Source organism: Phlebotomus argentipes, unplaced genomic scaffold (assembly GCF_947086385.1).
Source record: "Phlebotomus argentipes unplaced genomic scaffold, Phlebotomus argentipes genome assembly scaffold_4, whole genome shotgun sequence".
Classification (NCBI taxonomy): domain Eukaryota; kingdom Metazoa; phylum Arthropoda; class Insecta; order Diptera; family Psychodidae; genus Phlebotomus; species Phlebotomus argentipes.
This window is the reverse complement of record NW_026776174.1, coordinates 2,896,880-2,912,635: the sequence shown is the minus strand read 5'-3', so window position 1 is coordinate 2,912,635 and position 15,756 is coordinate 2,896,880. Positions and strand designations below refer to the sequence as shown.

Genomic DNA, 15,756 nt, shown 5'->3' with positions numbered 1-15,756 from the left:
CATGTCAAGATTAGGCAGTTATTGTTACATATACACCAGCACAAGCAATTGCCTGGTTAGTGTCACTGTTAATGAGAGTGAGCTCAATCAAAACTCTTGGTCCGACAATTGGAGAGGCAACTTCAAATCTATATTCGAAATGTCGCTCACCAGCTCCACCAATAAGAGGACAGCCACCGTCGAGCAGAAGGCAGGCTTGATCAGCAATCTCAGGTTGTTCAATAGGAATTGGGATTCCAACAAGGGTGATGATAATGTGGAAGCGCAAATTATGATGATCCTCATTAGGACTAAATCCAGCTCGAACTACGGCGTCCGTGCCATTGCGAACTTGGCAATTGTCTCCTTCGCAACCCTCAACCCAGACCCAGGTAGGTGGATCACCAGGGCCAGGCGTGCCAGGCGCGGTCCTCGTGCCTAAAGCGTAAGAAAGCACATTTTACAAAATCACTTCTTAATCTAGCACACAAGAATAACTCACATCGAATATGGTCCACATATCCGGCAAAAGCTGATGCTAAGAAGAATGGAAGAAGAAGAACAATTACTTTGTTCATGGTTAGTACTTGCTTGTTCTCTGCAGACTGATGGAGAGCTGCTTGCCTCCACTCGTTTTTATATGCGAGTGAAGGAATGCCGAAAATGGTGTGACTTCTCAAGATAAGTACATCAAAAAGGGTCATAAATATTCACAAATCATATGCTAATCAATGAAAATACGACTATAGCTCTATAAATAACTCATCCATAACAGATTTTAACACACCTGATAAGAGCGACAGCTTAGCATTAATAGGAAAAACCATCGATTGTTATTTTCACTACATTTATTTAAACATGATAAGATGAACTTCCGTCAAAAACATCAACAAATCTTTAGTCATTGGCCTAAACTCCTTTCAGATGTGAAACTAATATCTTAAGCTTGAGATGGTGTAAATACAACTGAAACACCACCGCACACAACTGAAGCATTATTATTGTAGACATCTTGCAAATCCACCTCAATGCGCAAAGCGACGCCGAAGATTGTAATCGGGTAACTGAAAGTCAACTCGGTGATGGATTCTTGCCCAGCATGGACTGGACATCCGTTGTCCATAAACTGACAAGCATCTTCGAGTTCTGGCAATGCCTCGAGTGGAGCTTCAATGCCGCCATCCATGAAGACGCGCACATTGAAGCGAAGTCTGTCGTGAGTTGCGGCCGGCGAAAAGGCAGCTCTCAGATACGTGCCGCGGCCAGCAGGAATGTTGCATGTTGTACCCTCGCAATCCTGAACCTCAACCCAGGTTGGAACAGTTGGGGTGCCTCCGGGATACGAGTTGGTGCCTAAAAGAGTTACCATTCGTACTTTATACCAGCTGGAAAACATGGTGGAAGTAGTCGTTTTCCGAGATAACACATGGTTAATCACGCCTCGAAAGGACATGTGCATTTGATTATGAAATTCAAATGATCGGATACTCCGTTTCGCTCAACATTTGAACTTACACGGGTAAAAATTCACTCGGCCACCATAGCACAGAGCCGGCAAGAGAACAGCGAGAACCAACAATTTCAGCATTGTTCCAAACTTTTAGTTTCACCACCAAGTTTAAACTGATTGCATCTGAGGTAATTTCTCCATTTTATACCCGCGCAAAAGTGCACTGAGTAAAAAATCTCCAACTCTCCGGTGATAAATCTTAGATTCCTATCAATTGGAACAGAATCCCATCGTAAATTAATAAATTCTCTTCAATGAAATACGTAGAGGAAGAAGGCTTTAGATACGGACTTTTGACGTTGCTCTCGAACTTAACTTCATCTTGATAAAAGGCTTTTCCAATTTTCTTTCAATGAACGCACTGCATGGTGACTATACATAAACCTAATCGCTCCGCATTTGAGTGACATAATCAAAAATTTGCAGTCAATCCGAACGCACACAGATAAAATAAATTTTCGTAATGAAACCATTAAAAATCTTTTTTTTATCAATACTGAATGTTCAGGAGAACTTAAAGGGGACTCCCTAGTCATGGTGCGCTCGCTCTCCCTATCGTAAAAGTCGCACACGATCTAACGGAAGATCATACGCGATCAGGAAGAGCGTCCACGAGCGCACCATCACATGCAATTAATTTTTGGCGCAATGCGGATTTGGACAAGTTTTGGCCTGATCAGCTGGTGACTTCCAAATTCAAGATCAAGGTCACCAGCTCTCGTCAGTGGGCCATTTCAGTGCATCTGCACTTGTGCGACAATCTTTGGGCAGTGAAGAGGCCAATTTCGTGTACTGTGCAATTTTTCTAGTCTTTGTTCGTCTTGTGAAGTTTTCGCGTTAAGTTGAGTTAAGTTAAAGGCATAAGTGTAGACGTTAAGTGAGGAAGAGGCTGTGAAGGAGGATATTGTTAAGATTGTAGGCAGTGAAAAATACATTTAAGGAGTTTAAGGGGAGCTGAAGTGTGTTTTTAGTGAGTGGCGAGGAGCTGAGGACGCCGTGATTCGCGCCAATTCTACCGAGGAAATCCAGAGTGGAAATTTCCTAGCGTTCTGCGGGCCAGGAGAAGGATTTTTTTGAATCCTTCTCGCCAGATACGCTAACAGGATAATATTCCATCTCTCCGACAGGTGTGTAATTGTTGGCTGGTCATTGTGGAGGAGTTTCGTGTGCTGTTTGCTCTGCCACTGAACTAAAAGGAATTCCCTTCTCATTTTAAAGGTAGAAGAGACTCTCAAGACACTGGAGAAGTGCTGAAGGGGCGCATAAGTAACAATTCCTTCTCATTATTCAAGGTTGGTGCCCACACTGAATGTGAAGAAGAATTCAAGACCATACAATTTTATTCAAGATCGTTAGTACTTAACTGTTAAAAATTATTTATTTTGAGTTATAAGAATACGATAGTGTATCTTTGCAAGTATACATAACATAACGACGAGACGCAACATCAAAAGTCAAGTACTTTTCGTCCTTGATCCCGCCGTGTCACGTGCGCTTAGCCCTTGGATGCTGGGATAATTTTCGATGCCGTCGCGTTGCCAGGCAGTGACATCATCACGCCAAATACATTGCTTCCTTGGGTTTTAGTCGAAAATCGTGTAACTGCGCAAGATATTGCAATACTTCGCTCCGTAGATACTAAATTGCTAAAATTCAGGCGAACAGAAACCACACTTCTTTTCGTGGCGGTTGCCAGGCCTCTACAGATTGCCCTGGAGAGATTGGATGCCTTTTTTCTATGACAATGACGAATGTAAAAAGACATTACATAGAGGATGGGTTTCGCAGATAAACTTGTAAAATAGCGAATCCTTAAGGTTCTGTTCTTTATTCTCAATGAAACATTTCATTGCATTTTGCCACATGAAAGTAAAACTCTGACTCTATAAATAACATGATCAATTACAGATTATAACACACCTGATAAGAACGATAACTTGGCATTGAAAAACTGTCTATTATAATTTTCAGTACATTTATTTCAACATGATAAAATGAATTTCTGTAAAAACATCGAAAAGAAATCTTAAGTCATTGGCACAAATCTCCTTTAGCTGCGATGTGAATCTATTGTGTCAGAATTATGTAAGTGTAACTTGAACACCACCGCAAACAACCGGTGCGTTGTTTGCGTCCAGATCCTGCAAAATCACCTCAATGCGCACAGAGAGACCAACAATTGTAGCTTCTTGTTGCAAATACAACTCGGCGACTGTTTCTCCCTGTCCAGCATTTATTGGGCATCCACCATCAATGAGCGGGCAAGCATCTTCGAGGCCGTCCGGCTGTGGGATTGGAGCTTCAATGCCAAGTGGAAGGAAGACGCGCACCCAGAAGCGAAGTCTGTGGTGGGTTGTGACCGGAGCGAAGGCAGCTCTCAAAAGTGTGCCACGACCACTTGGAACGGTGCATGAAGCTTCATCGCATCCTTCTACCTCGACCCATGCAGGAACTGCTGGAGTGTTTCCGGGATACGAGTTGGTACCTGTAAAAATTCCCAAATAGCATAATTGCCCAAGAAAACTTCACGAAAGGACACGTGTACTTGATTGTATGAAAGTTGTGTTTAGTTAGAAAATGCATCTAACATTCGGTTTCACTCAAAATTTATACTTACACGGGTGATGAGTTACACGGCCACCAAAGCAGAGAGCCGGCAAGAGAGCAGCGAGAAGCAGAAATTTCAGCATTATTCCAAACTTTTAGTTTCACCACCAAGTTTAAACTGATTGCATCCCAGGTAATTTCACCATTTTTATACTCGCGCCACAAGCCCTGCCTAAAAAATATCTCACTTTCGCTGATAAATCTTGAGTTATGGGAACAGAGGTTACTGTCGATAATGGAGGAAAATCTCATTGTAAATTAATAAATTTTCTCTGATTTCACACTGAATACGTAGAAGAAGGTTTAAGATATTGAAGACTTTTGACGTTGCTAGCTTAATTTCATCTCAATTGAGTATATAAACAATTTTTGAAATTTGTCTCAACGAACACATTTCAAGGGCACTTGGTTAAACCAATTCAATCTGCATTGGAGTGACATACATAGATAGATATAATCAAAAATATTCATTCTGATTGCCACTCAGTCTGATTAGATTAAGGTTATTAGTTAATTTTTCCAGTAACCTTTGGTAAAGTGTCAAGTTTATCTCGAGGAATCTCCAAGTGACAAAAAAAACTTTTCTTAATAATGATCGAGTACCGTAGCACTGATATCATTTACCATGTATATAAAAATAAAAACCTACCATTTCACTGTAAAAGCAATAACAGGAAAAATGCGTAAAAATCACAAACACTTAAACAATTATTATCAACACAGATAAGAAGACTCATTACTTACCCAAAAATTTCGCCGATAAGAAACCAATTTTCTTATCGTTTAATTGGGGAAGAAATATTTTTGATAAAGTGAAATGTGACAAAGGCGTAGTTATTTTAATCTTTATTTTAAGTACATTTATACATAACATAGTTTTACAGAATTTCTTCACAAAACCATCCTATTCAACATAGTCTAACACTATCACAAAAACTATTTAATTTCACATGCATCTCGTTAACATAAATATTTTCAATAAACACTTTACCCAACATTACATTTATAGATATTTGATATTTCACTGAGATAAAATGTAAGATTCCAATATTTTGCCGCACGATTAAATAATTGTGACGTCAGCACCTGTAAATTAATTGATTAATAAATTATAGACAGTGATAGAATTGCTGTCTCACCTGCACATGCCACGCATTGGTTTGTATCAGTATCCATCACGGACACTTCAACTCTCACAGTCACTCCGGAAACTGGGGACTTCCCGTTGATTCTAAGCACCCCAATTCGCTCTCCCGAGCCAGCAACAAGGGGACATCCGCCAACAAGATGGTCGCAAAGTCTTGATAATTCCGCTGGCTGCTCGATTGCAAATTCCACGCCAAACATGAAGGCTCGAATAACTCCGTGGAGTCTATGATGCGATGACTGGGGATAAAATCCGCAGCGTAAAGTGCGGATTGCACCATTTGGAACTGAACAAGCTGATGAGTCGCATCCCTCAACCCTGACCCAAGTTGGTACTGGAGGTCTCGGTGCCGGATAAGAATTGGTGCCTTATGCGGAGGAGAAAAATACACGGAATTTGCGAAAAGACAATCTGATTTTCTCAACAAAAAGACTTACAGGGATGATGAACAATATTCCCTGCTCTGACAAGAAGTGGCAGCAGAAGTATTACAGCACAGAACCGATACATGCCTCGTCTTTGGCACACTTGCAACTGAAATTCTGTCGTCAGGTGTCACAGAATTTATAGAAAAATCACAGTACAGATTGAGCACGATTGGATGCCCGAAAAAAATCAATGCTGACGAAGTGAATAGAAGCTGAGTCGTCAATTCCTGAATTGTTCTCAGCGTGTGAAAATCAAGGAATAATAGAGTGGAGAAAATTCACCACTAAAAAAAATCACCGAAAAATTCCAGGTTAAGTGAAATCAATCTGTAAAATCATGGACAATATTGACAAGCGGAGTGCCAATAAAAATATCTGAGCACGGAAGCAATATTTTGATTGTGAATTTTTATCACTTTTGACGCTCTTCTGTCTCTTGCCATTTTCCAGTGGCCCACAGAGGATTCCGATTGCGAAGCACTCACGGAGGTAAAATGTATAATGGCTTGTTCGAAATATAAGAGGTTTAGCAGAGACACATTAAAATCACATTAAATATGCAAGGAGCATGAATCCGCAGCATTACGGTTATGAATGAGTGAGCGAGAGATGTATAGACAAGGCTTACGGCGCTCCATTATACCGGGAAATCCGGGCTGCGGAAGAGGGAGGAGTGCTGGGCTCAACAGGCGAAAGGGCAGAGAATTGGGATGTCACACAAAATACCCGGGCGAGGATGCGAAGTTGTTCAAGCCCAGCACAATCTCACACATGAAATGCACTCAGAGAAACTCACCAGAAAACTTGACTAAGAAGATTTATTTTCAGGTCAAAGACGAGCTAAGAAGACTTTAAAGACAAAGTTAATTGGTGAAAAATTTATTAAATTATAAGAAATATTTGATTTGGTCCACAAAAATACCAAGATTTGTCGAAGTGCAACTCAATCTCCCGTCTCTTCGACATGTATTGGAACCTTTTAACATATTTATGAATTCATGACAATGCTGAAATTTGAATTTCGCCATGATGACGTTCCAGGGAAATGTCTTTTCCTCAGCCGAAGATTTTTCCTTTGATGGGATTTCTTCGTCTTCAGTCATTGGTCTCGAGATATCACCCAAAAATAGCACAGATGTGCGGCGGCAGAAAATTTCGTTGGGAAACCCCATAGGGAGAATCCTCATCTTTGGCCACAGTCGCCGGATTAGGTGAAACGCTTGACTAACTGTCAACAATCGGGGATTACCTCCAAGTAATTCGACCACGACAATAAGGATTATTAATTCTTCTAATGAATTTCTCTCGGAAGCCTCATCTAGGAAGAATTGGAAGAATTTTTCCATCTCTCGCTCTGACTTTTCCCCCCCTACGATGAGATATTGTCATCGGGAGACAAGTCAATTTTCTCCCTTCGCATGGGGCAAAATCAATTACACGTGAACATTCCGATGGGTGTTAAAACACCAAATAAAATTGAGATATCTCTATCGCAGAATGTGAAGTAACACTCACAAATGCACACATTTATTCACCCTCTTGGATGCGCTCTATTCTCTGGATTGTCAAGGGTATTTGAGAAGAAATCTAAGTGAGAAAATGGCAAAGAAATTGCCATGAAGCCCTAAAATTTCCATCTTCCCGAGTTCAGCAGCGCAAAATTGGGTTACGCATTTTTTTTCCACCACGCGTCGATATACTCATCCATGTGAGCTCTTTCACCCCTAAAGTCTCCTTGCCGCACTCTCAGTCCCGACCCTATTTCGTGTGGCAGAAATTGAAGACAAAACATCGAAGGGGTCGAGCAACAGGGAAGATAAGCTGAAATCTCGCTGCTTCGGTTTCGCCGCCAAACCTCTAATACACTAAATAAACAGATGGTAATTTACATTTCATGGTCGGTTTGATTAATTATGAGGCTGGAATGTAGAGTAATTCGATACGTTAATGGTTGTAATTTTTGCTATTATCCTCCTTAAGTTACCTTTTGCTCTAATGTGGCTTTCACCAAGTTTAGATATTTCCAGGAAGGACATGAAAACACTCATTTAGGGTTTGGCATTTAGACACAGAAGGGCATTAACAGTTCTGTTTCTTGTTCTATATCAACAAGGAGACAGAAAGTATGGTCTTTTGTCAATACTTCTAAGAATCCAGCAAGTTTTTGAACACATGAACAATCAATCTTCCTGCAATTGAAGAATTCAATCAGATGTTCTTCTCTAAATAATCCACAATACATTCTGTTGTGTATTTGTTGCGTGTTTAAGTCACTCTTTGCTCATTGAAATTGACGCATTTCCGTGGGAAGTTATGTAGTCGAGGGTGGGTTAGTGGATTTACCCTCAGAAGAACAATAATTACCACCATTTGTCTCCCTCTTCATTTGCGTATTGGAGTTCTTGCGCAAAAAATGAACTTAATTACGAAATACGAAGTAAGTTCTCATGAAGTTGTCAACTCATATATGCAAATACACATTTGAAATCGGTTGACATAGAAATTCCAAGAAAATGTTCATTAATTCCTTATCACTTTGGCTCTAAAGACAATTTTCTACGCATTGTTTATTAGTTCTTGCGAATTTACACGCACCTCCGCATTCGTCCCGAGCTGAATATCACTACAGCTTGAACAGACACGAATGAATATGGAAAGTATTCCGAATGGCAAATCCTTTGGGCTTATTGGTGCCAGTTAATGCAGCCTGAATGGCATCCGTCCTGTGCAATTCACCATCAAATACTGTAAATAATTAAATTAAAAACTCTCAATCGAGCATGAATGCAGAGCCTGATGATGCCACTTTATTGCCTGGTAAAATTCTCTGGGTGGTGCGGAAAATGTTGTACTATTAAATAATTCAATTAGTCAACACGACATTTAGCTGGATGGTTGAGAACACAGCAAATGAATAATAGGAAAATTAAAAGACAATTGGGTGAAATAGAGTGGCGTAGAGAGGGAGAATTGCAGGTGAATAGAATGAAATATTTAATAAACTCGCAACTGGCAGAAATACCTGAAAAATTAACATCATTTCAATCACTGCGCACTCCTTTCTGCCACTTCCAACCTCGACACCAGACAAAACGCGGTGGCAAATGGGAAAAATATTTGGTCGCGATGGAGGGAACAACGCTGTATCAACCCTATTGTCAAGGACTCATCTAACGAGGCGACCCAGGTCGAGAAGAGACTTGTTAATCGCACCTTGTCGCTTGCACTCATCGTCATTAGTGTGCTCCGCAGAGTTTCTTCGCCCTGAAAAAAATTGTAAAGCACTTTGATGGAGCATTGTAAGGCTGGAAACTGAAGAGACGACGTTCATCAAATAATTGCATTCCATGGAAAATTCTTTGTGAACCTAGCCAATGCAGATATTTCATTAAAATTTCATCATTTACTGCTCTGTATTCATTATGGTTCGTTTCCTTCATCATCTGACAATTAATCAGGACATGAGATAAATTTAAGAAAGGCATCAAATTACAAGGCAACGTCTAAAGGGAATTTCCAAACTCTCAAGTGGAAACACTTCATTACATCGCAAGAATAATTTGACCGCTAATTTAATATGAAAAAATTTATCAATTAAAATCTTTAAAACAATTTATACAAATTTTTGCATTCATCCACTGAGAGATTTTCACAGAATTCGGACTCTTGTGCCACACAATGGGAGGCTTTTCTTACATGTGACAAATGAATGAAAACCCTCCGCTTTCGAGATCATCATGCCACACACAAGGCATTCCCTGTAATTTTTTTTTCTAATCCAAATAATACTCATGTGACTCACGAAGGGGAATGGTAATTCTCCTTCAATAATCTTCTTACGATGACAAAAGGACATATTTTCGCTACAAAGTAAAAATAAAATTATTTGATCCCGCACCCACTGGAGGAGATTTTTTACGGTATGTGAGGGATTTTCACCGGAGGAGTGATGGAAATTTGCGGAAAATTCTCTGACTGTGTCTGCCTGAGAGTTGGAAAATGTGAGAATTTGGGGAGACATTTCAACACTGCCGATTTTGGGGTGTCTCTCGTGTCAATGATGGTAAATCCACTCTATGGTATTCAATTTGTCGCTTTTGTCGGCATCAACTAATGTCATCAGCCAAAGAGATTTTCCCACACCGTTGCTCAGCATTTCAATCACTCTCTGAAGAGATATTGAATTTTCCATTTTGTGAAACGAAAAATTCTTTTATCACCGAATCACAGTGAATGATGAAATTTCTCTATCGAGAAACTTGCAAAAATCTAAAGAATATTTTGCACCAGATCAATTTTGGTGTTTTAAGATAAATTTTGAACAAATAAAATCTCTTTGGATTCCAGTTAACCACCTCGTTTCCGCTCAAAAGACACCACATTGTTAAAAGAGCATCACTTGGGTGACCAAAGCAAATGAGAAGTGAGTTGACCATTGGGTGAACTTGATTGTCAAAGTGTTCTCTTCCCTCCTCAAAGGTCCATCTCTTCTTTTTGGGGTGATTGTCGAGTGGAAAATTGGCACAATTTACAGCAATTGCAAAGAACTCTCGAAAATCTAATTGTTTGTGTCCTCATTTCCACGGGGAAGAGGCAGACTTTGACACTCACCCAAGTGACACACTACTGACCCACCTGAAATCCGACTGGGGGAGACGAATTTATTGTGCTGCCGTAAATCAGGTCCCCTCCAATTTTCATGCCATAATAGACATTCGCATTCCTGTCGCTATTTCAATTTTCCCAGCGCAGTCAAAGAGAAGGGAAATACCAACAGCGACCATCATAAACGAATTCTTCCATCGAGGGTGGATACTTCAGGACGACAGAACACTGGGGTGGCGACTGTTGGACGAGAGAATGACGCCAATTAACAAGTTCGCTAATTGACACAAAATTAACTGCAGAAATTGACACTCCAATGCAAATTAGCAGGTTGACTAATTTGAAGACACTCGAGGAAGCAAAACGCTATCAAATCTGCCACTTGAGCAACTCCCCAAATTCAGTCAATTGAAATTCCATTAGGCTTAATTTATATGCATAGCCAATCTGTTGAAGTTTTATGCGATTTTCCACGGTACTTGACTCACATCAGCCACTCGATACGGAAGTTTGGCTTCTGCTGCAATTTGCCCGGATGTCTCGCACGCAACAGTCGCAAAACAGGGGGAATCCCGAATGCTTGAGTAAATATTTTTCGATTACAGCATATTTGTATGTAAATTTTTTAATACAATAACTCACCCCTTCTGTTTGATGTGCAATTATCGACAAAGATGGACTCTTAAGCAACTCGAGGGGTGTGTGAAGATTACGCCAGAGTCAATAATTAATTTTGATTCACCTGCAAGTTAGTTTTCTTTGGAAAATCGTCAAGATTTCCTTCCCATCTTAATATCTTGTTCCCCCCCTTTTAATGCCTCTAATTCCTGGGTGGTTCGAGAAAAGACAACAAACATCTCACATGTCAATATCCAATTTTCGCTCAATTTTCTCCGGTGCCAAATCCAATTTTCCAACGTGAAAATTCTAAATTGATTCTGACTTTGCCTCTATATTTTCACAGGCGACAACCACTCGAGCAACAATAGTGCTGCATCGAATATTTTCAATATAGCGCAGGTAAGCGTGAGGGTTCTTTTGTGGGGGGGTGGAAATTTCCTCCACGATAAAAGCTCCTCGACGGCGGTCGGATAATTCTACTGTGTCTCGACCGAGCCTCTGAGTGGGGGTGAGAGTCAAGGAAATCCTCCCAAGGAAGACAACATTGCTGTGTTTTGTCTGATTAACGAGATTAGATGGTGGAATTAGGACGCCTCACTCACTTATTCATAAGCTATTTCAGAGGGATTTTCGGTTAGTCAACTTAACTTTTTTTCCCAGGCCAGTGGAACGGGGAAACTTATTCAATTATGCTGCAACCACTCTTCACCGACCTACACTACTGCGAAATCCCGTTCTCTGCATTTTCCCATATTGATTTACTCAAGTGCACTTGTGCCTCTTCTCAATGTAGCTGGTGTGCTTCCATGCGAACTTTCTCTGCTGTGGCTTCAGGAATATTTCTCCATTTAGGAAACAAATGTATGGCAAAATTTGTGGAAAATGCATTACGAAGCCACGCCTTTTTCATTACTAATATATGTCGAAGGATCTAAATATAGTGTACTTGTGAAATGTCTACAATTTCATTTAATAAATAAAACCTAGATAATATACTAGAATTAAGTGATAAATAGCAGTGTTTTTGTCGCTTTTATTTCAACAGAAAATCCCCCTTTGTTAGGGATAAACATGCACCACAGATAAGTATAGAATGATCGTGAAATCCTAGAAGAGGAGTTGCGGTGACACTTGCATAGAACGGAGCTTAAATAAAATATCTAAAAGTCTTCCATTCACTGCATTGAGAGTCGAATGGGAGTAAGCCAGAGGAATTGTTTGGAATTTGCTGGCAGTGCCAATACCTCTCAGAATGCATGAATAATCAAGAATAGTCTTTTGATCAACACCCATATTGGCACATCCCTCCATCCCGAATTGCTCCATTCTTTGGCCAGCGAATAGCTTCAATGTGGGGAATCCGCAGTGCTGAGGGGGTTCCCAGAATCCAGCGAGGCGGGCACAATTCTCATGCATTTCACATCCACCTGTTGCTCCTCCACGGTTTTTGGAGGGCGTTCCGACTATGCGCACCGACGCAGACTCCCGACAAGGGGTTGAACAACTTCCCAGCATTCAACCACTCACTGTGGATGCCCTCGAATTGGGGTGGAAAATGCATCGCACTGGCAATTTTCCGACTGACATCGCGCCAGTGTGCATCGGAGTGCGGATAACGACGGACACGAGTGTCAAGGGATAATCTTGTGGCCAAATTCTAGATCATAGAAAAATCTGAGTGTCCGTGAAAATGTTCTCCTATCAGGCGCTGCAAGTGCCGCCATTGGGCTCCTATTTGGCGCCTGTGAGTTATCGTGCTAGTGAAGTTCAGGCGCCCCTGGATCTCTCCCTTAGGTCCTCGGGCCCCATCACACCCCCATCGACGCCATCGCCTCCGCGGAAGAGACTCAGGCCTCAGGATGTTGAGCATCCGCCAGTCGTCGAGGAAGCCGAAACCCTGCCTGAAGAATTTTGGCGCCACAGATTTGGATACTTCGACGAAGAGAGTCTGCGTCCTATATTGGGCAATAGGCTCCTAAAGACTTCCTCTTTCGTTGATTATTTTCTCCAAGACACATCCAAGACCTCAAAGGATGATCTCCAGACGGTGTCAACAGAGGAAGAGGAGGTTTTTGTGGATATCACCAGTCCTGATGACGCTAGCGTTCCAGAATTATCCACCATGAAACAGCCAGAAGATATCCTTACAGATGACGAGGAAGAAGCTAGCCTAGATGATAAATCCGATTCAATTATTGACGTGTGTGACTCTGTGCCGTACATCCAAGAAATCGGTAATTATTCGCAGAAATTGCTGACAGATCCTGAAGAAGAAAATGAAGAAGAACGCGAACAATTGGGAATATTAGACAATGGAAAGCTCTGCTTCAAGAACAAGATTTATCATCATCAGGCCATTGAAGGATTCGCAAAGCTCTTTGAGAAAACCTTTGACAGTCTCCCCGAGGATTCTCCTATTCGGAAGGGTGTTGAAGAAAATTCTCAATCCTTGCCGCCACTTCAACCTGCCGCAAGTGTGAAGAATGAGATCAAGAAGAGGATAAAACTGAGAAAAACCAACTTCGATGAGGACAACACGAGTCCTGTGTCAGGGACCATCATCAGAAAGTTGAGGGACGACGAGGAGCTTGTGGTGCGAAAAGGAGATATCGATCCGGCGTTCAATGTGGTTGAGATCACTGAAGAGGCAAAGAGCTTGCTCGCTAAGATCGATAATAAGATTGGATCGTACATTTGTCAACTGTGTCGCATCATGTATGAAGATGCCTTCCAGTTGGCTCAGCACAGGTGCTCCAGGATTGTTCATATTGAGTACAGATGTTCGGAGTGTGACAAAGTCTTTAACTGTCCTGCTAATTTGGCTTCCCACAAAAGATGGCACAAACCACGAGCAGCAAACGCAAATTCCACCAAGAAACCAATAACAAGTGCAACGGGAAAGTTATCAAAACCACAGGTAAAGTAATCCAGTCCCAATGATAATGTCTCTTGATATCATCATTTGTTGTCCTTAGGAGAACATTTCTCCGATCCCAGCTTCTGGCTATGAATCTACTGGACATGCCGAACAATCCCTGGAAAGCAATTTCCCCTGTTCTCTGTGTGGGAAGAGCTTCCGACGGCAGCCCTACCTGAAGAAGCATATGCTGTCGCATCAGGAAATCTACTCGGATAATCAGAATTCTTCTACTTCTGGTGCTGACATGAGTATCTACAAGAAAACCCAATTCGCCATTCAGCATCCCTCGCGTCAAATAGGATATGACTACTCACGGTACTACAATCTCAATCCTGTGCAACTGGATGATAAGAGAAGATTCCCATCCTTCAGTCAGCTTTACTACCAACAGCGAGAGAGATACTCTTCGGCTTTTCAGTTTGTTCGCAATCAGGCTTTTGAGGCTTTCAATCTCAAGAGGTGGGATGAAAAGGAAATTGTTCAAGCTGACAATCCTGCTTAAAAATGATAAATGCTTTTCGCAGGCCTTTTGGCGGTATTCCACCCAATTTTATGATGCCGCCGGACAAATGACAGCAAATCCTGAGGCCAGTTCCTCGACTGGCCGCTCCGTGGTCAACTCAGACGACTCCAACGCCAACACAATCAGCGCCCTTCTCGCCAGATTACGTAGCAATGCAGAATCCCTACTAAAATCCCCCAATGCAATCGTAGCCAAGGAGCACTTCATTCTATATTCTAACTCAAATAATCGTGTAATAGTATAGGTGAAGATACAACAGATTTAGCACATATTTAGGATTTTTTCAATCTTCACCTCCACTCGATAAAAATATCATGTTGATTGTTCACCAAAATTGAGTAATTTGCAATGTGATATGAATGTATATAAGAGATTTATCCACAATAAATGGACATTAAAAATTCTATCTAGAAGAATTCTGTAGTTTATCCTATACAATGTCCTCGGAAGGAGAAAATCACACCAATAAACTTGCTTAACAACCAGTTGTCCACATACAGCAAAGGGAATTTCAAATATTCGCTACTTTTCACCTCACAATCGTACTCGCTTAAATCCCTTCCCAAATCCACTTAATTATTAACAGAAACACTTTTTTTATGCTATCACGCACTATGGAAAAATGTCATCGATGAAAGCTTTTGCACGCTTCATTTCCACCACCTCACACTATATTGTGATGTTCTCCGGCAATTGCACCACTATTGGCTTTCGTTCCATGAAGGATCAATTATTGAAGAGCAAAAAACCGCAGAACAAATATTCTCTGTGCGACAATATTTCTCCCTCGCACTCATTTAACCCTCTCGTTAGAGTTCTCATAAAACATGAGCTGTGAATCAATTAAATATTAAATTACTGCCACATTTATGTAACTCAATTTCTGCCCCGTCGATTAAGAAATATTACGCCTCTGGGAAGTAGTGTGAGCAAAAAATGGAAGTAAAAAAAAAACTGTAAATAATAAGTCACAAAGGTTCTCAAATGTAAGTATTCACTGAATTTCTGTACAACTTGTTCAATTTAATAGTGGCAAGTGTAATGATAGTGGAACAAATGAGATCAAATGGAACGAAACGACTCAAGGACATCTTAATTTTTACACATTTTCTACTGCTTTTCTCATCATTTGGCTTTATTTTGCACGGCACGTGCCATGAAAATATAATAAAGCGGTTATGGCCAGAAAAAAGATGAAAGCAAGGAGAAACAACTTTTTGTCGGTCTCAGCGTGAATCAGAAACAGAATAATTTTTGCTAAGACATATTTTATTACGGTTTTCAGTTAAATTCTTTCATTGCGCTTTGCAACAAATATATGAAGAAAAGATCACCTTAAACCATATATTGGTTTTCTAGTTTACTAGGCTTCAGCAACTGCAGGATCAGCAGGGACAGGAATTGGATCCACAAGGA

General features: G+C 40.9%; 2 protein-coding genes across 2 annotated transcripts; one reads left to right on the top strand and one right to left on the bottom strand.

The window, feature by feature from the left end:
* Window positions 1-10: 10 nt before the first annotated feature.
* LOC132257910 (mite group 2 allergen Tyr p 2-like) lies at window positions 11-557 on the bottom strand. Its single transcript, XM_059754966.1, has 2 exons — window positions 482-557; window positions 11-417 (listed from the first exon to the last, which is right to left on the bottom strand). The coding sequence occupies exons 1-2, from the start codon at window positions 555-557 to the stop codon at window positions 11-13; spliced, it is 483 nt and encodes a 160-aa protein (XP_059610949.1).
* A 12,030-nt stretch (window positions 558-12,587) lies between these two features.
* On the top strand, window positions 12,588-14,727 carry LOC132257909 (uncharacterized). Its single transcript, XM_059754965.1, is given in 3 exon segments — window positions 12,588-13,841; window positions 13,876-14,276; window positions 14,342-14,727. Coding segments are annotated over 3 exon segments (1,704 nt in total). The 3' UTR covers window positions 14,391-14,727.
* The last annotated feature ends 1,029 nt before the right edge of the window (window positions 14,728-15,756 follow it).

What these genes read in the sequence shown, in the direction of transcription:
- LOC132257910 (XM_059754966.1), bottom strand. Translation starts at nt 557, where the DNA reads ATGAACAAAGTAATTGTTCTTCTTCTTCCATTCTTCTTAGCATCAGCT. An exon ending in ATATGTGGACCATATTCGAT is followed by an intron (nt 418 to 481) that starts GTGAGTTATTCT and finishes CTTACGCTTTAG; the next exon opens with GCACGAGGACCGCGCCTGGC.